This window comes from Hakea prostrata, chromosome 10 (genome assembly GCF_041222555.1).
Source record: "Hakea prostrata isolate BN-2017 chromosome 10, UWA_Hpros_2, whole genome shotgun sequence".
NCBI classification, from domain to species: Eukaryota; Viridiplantae; Streptophyta; class Magnoliopsida; order Proteales; family Proteaceae; genus Hakea; species Hakea prostrata.
Window position 1 is genome coordinate 42274663 of NC_142609.1, and position 10942 is coordinate 42285604.

The following is a 10942-nucleotide window of genomic DNA, read 5'->3' on the forward strand; positions in this document are numbered from 1 at the left end:
AATTAGGGATAAGGTAAAGGTGAAATGTTTAATTATAAAATTACATTTATATCCCTTAATTTGGTCTAGTACCAATTTAGTACATACCGATGGTATGAATACCTGAAACCAGTATCGTACCGTTAAAATTCGGTTTTGATATGTACTATACCGAATTTTGAAAGGTGCGGTTCGGTATGGTTAAGCGGTTTTGATATGCAATTGACACCCTTAAATCGAAGAGCCAGATTATTTCTCTTGTTAATTTTCTTTCCTCTCAATTTACCTAAAAAGGGAAAAGGAAAGGGAAATTTTTACGGCCACCCCAAATGAGTTACCTCTAAAATTCATGCCACCCCTTGAGTTATGTAATTAATTTATCAGTTAGACCCCAAATGGAGAAAAATATATATCAGTAACACCATTTATCGCTAGGAAATCGTAGTTAATTGCTTATATAAGCGAGTTAAATTTTTCAAAAAACACAAGAATACCTAAAACGAAAAATAAAAACCCTATGCTCAACTTGTCTCCCTCTACCATTTGCAACCACTCATCTTTTCTCATTCTTGCATCCTCTACAAAATTTCTATTCTTCCACCAAGTACTCCCCCCTTTTTTTTACCATCTTCTTCTCTTACGATGTGAGGATAATATTGAAAACAAATAAATAAAAATTAATTAAGACGGTGTTAGTAATAGAAGGTCTGATTGATATATTGGGTAATTCGAAGGATGACATTAATTTTAAGGGTAACCCAGGGCATCTCTTAAAACGGAAAATGGGGTCCAAGCGTCTAGCAACTTGCCATGCAATGGAACCCTGAGCATTATTAATTAAATACAATTTTTTTGTTTTGTATAATTTATTCATGTATTTTTCTCATTCTCTTCACCAACTAAAATCTTCCTTTGAATTTTGAAGTTATAAAACAACAAGACTACTACTAACAACACAACAATCCATGAGGAATGTAAATCTGAACTCATTATCCCATAGTCCCAACCAGAAAATGTGAAAACTTTGGAAGAAATTTAAGAGAAAACAACCTGATTCTATGCTTATGGGTGCTGAGATGCACTTTAATGTGAGGCTTCAGAAGTTTGAGTTTTGAAAACCAGATGAAGAACATCAACAAAGAAGAGAGACTAAGAGTTTCATATATGCATCAAAGCCTAAAGGTTTAAGAAATGCAAGACTCAACCTTTGAGTTGCATGACCTTCCTCTCTCATGGACTCTGAGATTTTGATTTGATTCACTACCCAACATGAATGAAGTTCTTAAATTTCCAAACTCTGTTTCAAAAAAACAACAACTCTGTTTTATATAACTGGGTTTCTCACACACGAAACTGACAATGCCACAACCCAGGAGGCAATCTGCCATTTCCTGTATCACCGTAAAACATCAGCTCTAAATTATTACAAACTAAATGCACTACACGATCCTTCAGAAGCGCAGCTACTCCATGCTTGTTCTTGATCCTTTGAAACATTTTCATCTTCACACTCATAATCACCTTTCCTTTCTTCCAATCTGTCTCCATTTCGCTTGCCACCGACGATTGATTCGACTCAAAGATACCACCAAAGAACGTCCTATTCTCCACCTTCAACACCACCGGCGGAAATGAATTGTTCGCCAATATATTGTGCTTATAAAAAACATAGATTTGGATATGATCAAGATCAACCGTCATCGTATTTGGGTTATAAATCTGAATCTTCATTTCCCAATCCGCATTAAGCTTTGAATTGACGAAGGTGAAATTACGTACAGCTAAGCTACTGATATTGAAGCTTGGCTGTCGAGGTTGAATGAAGAAAAGTATAAGGAAAGTGAACAACAAGAGCAGAATCACTCCAGCGGTGATCATAAAACAGAGACACTTGCCTTTTGATTCAGAATCCAAACTTTCAACTGGGTAGCTGCTTCTACCCATTTTCAACGACGGAGCATAGGCCACCAGACCAGCTGTTCTTGTATTGACTTGACCATAAGGCATGATGAAAACTGTAATCACAACCCCTCTCTGTTCTAATGGTGATGAACAGAGAGGGTGAAAATGGTTGATGTTGGCAAGATTCTAAGATCTCTAACGTTTAAGAGATTACATTGAAGGAAGGATGAATGAGTATCATGACTAAGGAGTGTGATATCAGGGCGCAGGCGCGTCTTCACCTCTAGCTTCAGCGACACCTGCAAATCCCCTGTTCTTTGTTGTTGGTTCTTCTTGTGTTGAAACTGAAAGAAATGTAATTGATGATGATGACAGCATCATAAACAGGGGTTATTTTGAAAATTATGCCAGCTGTCATGGGCTTTTTACAAAACCGTTTCTAACGGTTATTTTGGTGTGAGATCAGAGGTCAGGAGGTTTTGTCTGGTGGTAGTTTGGATTGAAGCAAGTTATATATAGCTTCTCATGACTCCTGTTCTTTGTTGAAAATTGTCTAAAAGCACAAGATCAATTTTCCTATCTAAGTCTTCTGCCTTTGTGGGCGTGCTTCAAGCATAGTGGTGACAGCCTTTTATGTAAAGATTATAATACCAAATATATCTTAAAAGATGAAAAAGACACTTCAGACACCAATCGCTCAAAATACATCTTTAGACCCACGATACCACAGATTCTTGATAAGTTAAATCTTCAAGTAGATGGATGCATCAGCCACCGAAGTTTAACTTCTACCCACCGAGTCTTCGATGAATTTCATATGCCCCATGAGACAACCCCTACCCCTCTACCTAGTAAATGGTCCATTTCTTTTGGTGAAGTGTTGAAGCACAATTGTGATGTGGACTTAAGGGGTTTGGGAACTATCTTAAGAAATACTCTTGCCATCATGGAAAGTTTTGACTCTTACAAAAGCAATTGTTAGTAAAGCTCTAGCAATCAGAATGGGTCTACAAGAGGTGCAATAACATCACTTTAAGTTGGAATTTGAAAATGCATAGGTGATTGGCCTTCTTCGTGAAACTGAGCTTATTCTCCCCCCACCCCCCTCAAAATAGATGATGATTTATGAGGAATGCTTAAATCTTTAAGGTGAGGGATGCATCACCTACCAAAGTTAACAGCTTTAGCCCCTCGAACCTTTAATGAATTTCTTGCAACCTAGGAGATCACTGAGGAGGCAACCCGTAAGCCTTTGCAAGTAAAGGGTCCCTACTAATTGGTGAAGTATTGAAACTCACATGTAATGCGGGCCTAAGGGTTTTGGGCACTTATCTTGAGGAATAGTAAGGGGAAACCGATCCTTACCAACATGGAAAGTTTGGCTCATATAGAGGCAATGTTGGTGAAGCCTTGGCAATCAAAATGGGTCTACAAGAGGCACAATGTCATGGCTTCAAAATCCCAGTTGTGGAATCCAATAATGCACCGGTGATTGGCCTTCTTCATGAAATAGAGTTTATTCTCCCCCCTCGAACCCCTTCAAAATGGATGGTTATTTTATGAGGAATGTCTCGAATCTTCAAGCTGAGACATGCATCACCTACTGAAGCTAATAACCTTTGCCCACTGAGCCTTCAATGAATTTCTTGCATCCTAGGAGATCATCAAGGAGGTAACCCCTGCCCCTCTGCTGAGTAAATGGTCCCTAAGTGGTGAATGTTGAAGCTCATCTATAATTCGGGCCTAAGAGGTTTGGACGCTATCTTGAGGAATGGTAGGGGAAATCGATCTTTTCCAACATGAAAAGTTTGACTCATTCAAAGACAATGTTAGTGAAGCCTTGGCAATCAAATGGGTCTACAAGAGGCATAATAACATGGCTTCAAAACCCTTGTTGAGGAATCCAATAATGCACTAGTTATTGGCATTCGTCGTGAAACTAAGCTTATCCCCCCCCCCCTTTTCAGAATGGTGATGGTTATTTTATGAGGAATGCTCGAATCTTCAAACTAGGGGATGTATCACTTACCAAATTTAATAACTTTAGCACACCAAGCCTACAATGAATTTCGTGCAACCTATGAGATCACCAAGGAGGCAACCTCTACCCTCTTCCGAGCAAATGGTCCCTACCAATTGGTGAAGTGTTAAAGCTCATTTGTAATGCGGGCCTATGGAGTTTAAGCGCTAGCTTGAGGAATAGTAGGGAAATCGGTCTTCGCCAACATGGAATGTTTGACTCATATAGAGGCAATGTTGATGAAGCCTTGGCAATCAAAATGGGTCTACAAGAGGTGCAATAGCATGGCTTCAAAGCCCCAGTTGTGGAATCCAATAATGGACAGGTTATTGGCCTTCTTCACGAAACTAAGCTTATTCTCCCCCCCCCCCCCTATTAATAACTTTCTTCATGAAACTAAGCTTATTTCCCCCCCCCCTCCCGATAACCTAGTCAGGATCCTTGAGGATATTAAGCATCTAGTAGACTCAATGCAAACTGGCTTTTTCCTTTGTTTTCTAGAGATGCTAATACCATAGTCGATTATTTAGCCTGGATGGGTAGGTTTGTAGCAAAAAGGACCCTCTTACCCATTACCACTCCTTGTCTTTCTGATGTTTGTAATTTGGAATCCTTGGGTTACTTTTGCCTTGTTGAATGAATGCATTTTTACTAGCAAGAAGAAAAAAAAGGCAACAATCGCAATTGATGGTGATAGAAAGTTGGAATACTGCATTGTTGATGGAGTGGAGCTTAACGTAAAAAGTTTTCAAGTTTGGGGAACTTACAAGTAATTTTTGACATTGCAGGAAGTGGGTCGTAAAGGAGGAAGCTTCCCTAATGGTCATCATGGTATTTGGATGGACACTAGGAATTAGTGACAGATCAAAATGAGGAAGAAAGAGATTACCATTATGTAAGTCCAATGTGATCCTTCGTACTCCAAACTGATCTCATCCATTTTAAAATTCTTGTAAATGTTACATACAAGGGAGAAAAGTTACAATGGTTGGCGTTATAGAAGTGGTGGGAATTGCAGTCCTACTTGGATTTGATAGATTAAAAAATAATGCATTATTATGGAGAAACAAAGAGTTGTTGATTATTTGGCAAGGTTTGCTGCGATGGAACAGGCATACGCTTGAAGACAAACTTAAGGAAATAGAAAGTAAGCTATGTGTTACATTTGACCAACACCTAAGGTAGGGATGCTGCAATTTTATGATGCTCTCATTGTAAAACTCTCTTATTTCCTCCTTTTAATATAGCTGATGTTTTACCTAAAAAATAGAAGGAAAGTTATGGTGACCTTGGATTTGTGGGTTAGAGCTCTCTGCCCTTGCTTGAGCGCATTAACCCAAAATATGCAAGTGTTAGAGCAAGGCACATAATCCTAGACGGGAGAATTAGAAGGAGAGGGACAAGCTACTTTCCTTGTTTTGTTCATTTTTTTCCTAGAAGACGCGATCTCAACTATGAAATCTTAACCAAAATGGTTCTTCACTTTTTGCTGAGGTTGTGGAACTTGAAGCCATTCGGGATGCTATCCATCTTGCTTCTTCTCTCAACCTTGATAAATTTGAATCTATTGCTTTAATACCATGGGATCAACTACTCATAAGGGTTAAGATCATCAATGGGAATACATCTCCATCTTCCATGGGGTATGATACTCACCTATGTTTACCCAAAAACAAAATTGACACTCACCTTTAAGATGTGGGACCCATGTCACTAGGTGTAGGACCTTCATTCATGTGAGGTAACAAATGGAAAACTAAGATTGAACACCACCCAACATTATGGAGCTAATCCCAAACTCTGTTTTACATACTTGGTTCCCCAATCCTCACACCGAAGCTCCAGAGAACAAACAGAGCCAAGACCCAGGAGTCAACCTCCCATTACTGGCAATATGATCAAAGTAAAGTTTTAAATTTTCGCAGAGAACATGCATCTTCCGTTCCTTCATAAACATACCTCCATTCTTAAACGTGATCTTTAGGGTCATGGCCATCTTCACATCCAAATCCAACATTCCAGTCTTCCAAGCTTCTTTAACATCACCTTCCACAAATTGTTGACGCGTCTGCAACTTACCACCTATCCTGGTCACATTCTGATTCTCCAACTCGATAGGCTCTATTGATCTGTTCGCCAAAACAGTGCTTCTATGAAGAATAAAGGCTCTGATCTCCTCACAACCAATCTGCACTCTCCTATTTGGGTTGTAGATCTTGAAGCCCAAAACCCAATCGGCATCAAGCTTTGAATTAGCAATGGTGAAATTAGATACAATGAGGTTGCTGATACTCATCATGGGTCTTCTAGGATGAATGATGAAAAATACAAGGAAGGTGAACACGCCTACCATCACCACTGTTGTGGTGATAATAATAACCAAAGGCCTAACCTTAGCTTGCTTGTCGTAGCTTGCAACTGGGTAACCTGCATATGCCCTTGTTTGCGGCACAGGATAGCCGATTGTAGAGTACCCTATTGCCTGACTGCCATTTTTCATATTTGTTTGATCATCTTTCAATAACGAAGCCATGGAAAACCCACAGTTTGAACACTTTCTGTTCGTAGAAATGCGTGAGAGAGAGAGGGAGGGAGGGAGGGAGGGAGGGAGTTAATGTATGTGAAAATCGTAAAGAGGGCATCTATATTAAAGGGAAAGAAGAGAAAATGAGGGTGCATGCGTCTTCCTCTTCATCTTTGCGAGGATGCTTGCTAATGTATGATCTGGGAAGAAATCACTTGCTGCTGCTGTTGCTGTTTCAGGTTCTTGCAATGGAAGAAAAGAAGAGATGAAGATTGTAAATTGCCATAAGCCATGGCCCATGGGGTTTACCTAACCGTTTCTAACTGTATTTTTTCTGAGAGATAAGAGGATTGGAGGTAGTTTGCATCCGGCCTATTGTAGCCTACCATGACTCATCTGCTCCCCTCTAAAAATTGTCAAAAGGGACATCTCCCTTGTAAAAGGATTTTCAAGAAACTCTCGCAACCCATCACATGGAATCTCTCTTGGAGTGGGATTTAGAGTCTATATCACTTCCCCATCACGAGAGATCAGCGTGCCCTACTGATGCTTTCCCACCACACAATAATTGTGAAACCCCTTGTAAATATTGAGAAAAAAATAGAAGCAAAAATCTCAATGGATCCCATGTTGGCCCCACCCCCTATTGTGTGGTTTAAAAGCTTCGGCTGAACATATTGTTCTTCCCAAATGGGGAGTTGATCCGGAGATTGGGATTTATTATGACATGGATTCTCATGAAGGATTGAATAGAATTTGCAATGTTATGGATTTGTGCTTGATTTTTGGAATGTTCATAAGACTAAGTCAACTATTTTGACCATTTGTTTTCCCTTTCTAGGAAATGGGGATGGGGAGGTAGAAGGTAAAGGATAGCCCTAAACCCTAATTCTATCACCCTCTATTCAAAGAGTTTATTTTGTTAGTGTTTAAAGGTAGATTTTCCTCCTAAATGTATGGTAAAAGAGGTTTGAGAACCAATGAGAACCACCTAATTAATCTATATGCTAAAAAAAACCCTTGGTACTTGATGGAATATCTAGCTTTGAAATGGATGGTAGTAAAACAAATAGGGAAATTTTAGCGTTATCCTTTGAGTTACTCTTAATATTAATACCACCCCCTAAGTAATGCAATTTATCAATCAGATTCCTTATTACTAATACATTAGTCTCAGTTAATTTTTATTTATCCATTTCTAATAATATCTTTACATTATAAGAGAAGAAGATGGCATCATGTGAGTATAAAAATCATAAAGATGCAATAACAGAAGAAAAGCGGTTGCAAACGGAAGAGGAGTCAACCATAGGGTTTTTCGTTTCTAATAATACCCTCACATTTTAAGGGAAGAAGATGGCGAAAGAGAGTAAAAAATAATAATAATAAATAATAATGTAAGTATAAAAATCATAAAGATGCAAGAACAGAAGAAAAGCGGTTGTAAATGGAAGAGGAGTGGAGTGTATTTTTCGTTCAAGGGTTTTTTTTTTTTTTTTGAAAAGTTTAACTTGCTTATATCAGCATTTAACTTTAATTGGATCAAACCTATAACCTCTTCACTGAGAAGAATTGAGTTTTTTTTTTTGGGGAACCGATGCTTTTTTTAATACTAGAAATGCCATCTACATTGGTCGAATCCATAATTTCTCCACTGAGAAGTATAGATTTTACTTTACCCCCCCCTTTCTTCCCCCTTTTTGCGGTGTGGTTGGGGGGGGGGGGGCCGCCCCCCCCCCCCCCCCCCCCCCCCCCCCCCCCCCCATAAAATAAAAAAACCACCCCCCCCAAAAAAAAAACCCCCCAAAAAAGGAAAAAAAAACGGGGGGAACTAATTTTAAAAAAAAAAAAAAAAAAAAAAAAAAAAAAAAAAAAAAACAGTGTTTTGTAAAAGCAAGAGTAACAATGGAGAAACCAAGAGAAGAAACAAGGTTTTCAGGAAACCCTCGAATCGCCTTCATGAGGAAGAGAGAGATAAGAGAGAAAAACCTCAAATCGAAATGTCATGAACCACCCAATGAACTGAGAGAACAGTATATATACCCTTATTCAACAAACACAAAAGATGTCGATTCAGATGAGATTGAACTAAGAAATGAACCCATCGATTCACAACAACTAATAGAGGGGCGAATTACAGATTAGCTCTCACATGTTCTTTGGTCTCTAATTCAAAAACAAATTTCAAATTGCTTGCAAACCATCAAAATTTCAAGCCACATGTTATCAAAGTTGGCTTTTCTGCTGCCCTTCATTAGTATGTTCAAGCGTCTTTCCATTGATTAAACAGGAAAAGACCAACACTTTCAGTAAGAGGTCGAAGTTCAAAGTTCCTGGGCAAAGGGTAGAGCCCCGCCTATATTATTTAAAATTCCCATGAAGATGCGCGTAAGCTGGGTTAGATGAACCTTAAATCCGAAGAAGAAGAAAAAAATAAGAGAGCAGGAAAATCAGCATTCGTCAACAACCATATAGGGGAGGTGTTCTTCATCAAATTTTGCAGAACTTTGACAAAATAAAAGCTTATTCTTATATACGATATTATCCCTATGTAGGAGGGACCGGCAAGCAGCTTTCCTTTCATGCTCTTCTCTTTTCTTTTTCAATTTCTGGAGAAAACTTTCTTCTGAGAACCTCACAATTTCCTTCAGTTAAAAACCTGAAATCTAAAAGTTTAATTTTCTTCTTGTGCATTGGGTACCTAAAATGGAATTTGTTGTCCTGAGAGAAAATGCGTGGGAGATCAATCGCATGGCAATATGAAAACAAGCCATCCATATATATTAGAATTAATACATAAGCAAGAAACATGAAATACATTCACAAAATTTGTGAAAACTTTGAAGAAGTGGGGGGCAAAAAAAATTAAACAAGTTTTTTCTACTATCTGATTGATCTTGATAAGGTTACAATTCTCATTTTGAAAACTATAGAATCTAAAAACGAATCTGTACCGAACGAAGGTTTTCGCACAAGTAAAGTTCAAGAGGACAATAAAATCTACGATGCTAAAGCAAAAAAGTCTGCACCTGGAAAATTGACATTCCACCCTTTGGGATTGCAACACTAACTTCTAGCCACTATTGACCTGTATGGTCCTTGTATATTTTCTTTTTTCAGATATGAGGTTGGTTTGGGTCAGCTTACGCATAACTTGACCGACCTTCACTTCATGAATGGTTTGATACGATTCGCTACCCAATCTCATGAAGCAAAAACCGACTCCGTTCATCACACCTACCATCAGGCATCAGTTTATAGAGAACAACAAACAAACCCAAGATCCAGGAGCCAAACTCCCATTCATGGAATTCTTTTCGATGTCCAATCTTAAATTCTCACAGAGAACATGAACCTTTGTATCCTTCATGTATACATCTTCGTTCCTACTCTTGATCCTTAGTAACATACTCATCTTCACCCTCATATCCAGAAATCCCATCTTTCTCTCTTCTACCATGTCATCGTCCACAAATTTTTGACGTGTCTGCAACTTATCACGCAAGCTCGTCGAATCTTTCATCTTCAACACAAGAGGCTCTGATATTGAATCGTTCGACAGCAGGTTATTCTTGTGAAAGATACTGATTTGAATCTGTTCCCAAATAATCTCCACTCCGGTGTTTGGATTGTGAACCTTAATCCTCAAATCCCAATCAGCATCAAGTCTTGATTCATTGATAGTGAAATTAGATACAGCAAAATTTTCAACAATGATGACTGGCCGATTTGGATGAATGACAAAAAATAGCATGAACAGTAACACAACCGTCAATAACACTGCTGCGGTCATAACAAGAATCACATTCCTCACAATTGAGGCAGGACTCCTTTCGTAGTCTGCAACTGGGTAGCCTGGATATGCAACTTTCTGAGGCAGAGGATAACCAATTGCAGGGGAACCTACGGCTGGATAACCCTTTTCAATGTTAGTATGATCGCCATGAGAGGAAACCATAGAAGGGTAACCAGTAGCAGGATAACCCTTTTCCATGTTGCTCTTGTTGTCATCTGATGAAGCCATGAGAAGATCTTTGTGTTGTAGTGAAAATGAAAGAGAGAAGACAGATAGAGCTTGCTAATGAATGTGAAATTGAGAGGGAAATGTCTCGAGGAGGAGATTACACTGAAGAGAAGGAAGAAGGATGAGGGTGCAGGCGTCTTCGTCTTCGTCTCCGCGATGACGCCTGCCAGTGTTTGATTTCAGGAACTCCTCGATGTTGCCATTGCTGCTTCTCTATATTGAAATCAAAGAGAGGATGAAACTGGGAACGTAAAGAATGACCATTCATGAAAATTACCAACTGCCATGGGCTTTATTTAACTGCTTTTAACGGTTTTTTGTATGTTAGATAAGATAAGAGAGAAACAAGAGGGTAGGAGACTTTTGGGTTTAGCCATTTATAGCTTCTCATGACTCTTCTAATCGTCAAAAATCGTCAAAAATAGGAGATTTTTAAGTATGATTTCATTTAACAAATATAGCTTGATAAAATAGATGCATGACACTCTAAACC

The 10942-nt window shown here is 38.7% G+C and overlaps 2 protein-coding genes across 2 annotated transcripts; both read right to left on the reverse strand.

Annotated features, from left to right (window-relative positions):
- Positions 1-1320: 1320 nt before the first annotated feature.
- LOC149003123 (uncharacterized) lies at positions 1321-1986 on the reverse strand. The gene has a single exon (XM_089138804.1). It carries the CDS (start codon positions 1984-1986, stop codon positions 1321-1323), a length of 666 nt encoding a protein of 221 aa, XP_088994930.1.
- Positions 1987-9675: 7689 nt separating this feature from the next.
- On the reverse strand, positions 9676-10449 carry LOC149003124 (uncharacterized). Its single transcript, XM_089138805.1, has one exon. The coding sequence runs from the start codon at positions 10447-10449 to the stop codon at positions 9676-9678; it is 774 nt and encodes a 257-aa protein (XP_088994931.1).
- Positions 10450-10942: the final 493 nt, after the last annotated feature.

Coding starts and splice junctions, on each gene's coding strand:
- LOC149003123 (XM_089138804.1), bottom strand. CDS start 1,986: ATGCCTTATGGTCAAGTCAATACAAGAACAGCTGGTCTGGTGGCCTAT.
- LOC149003124 (XM_089138805.1), bottom strand. CDS start 10,449: ATGGCTTCATCAGATGACAACAAGAGCAACATGGAAAAGGGTTATCCT.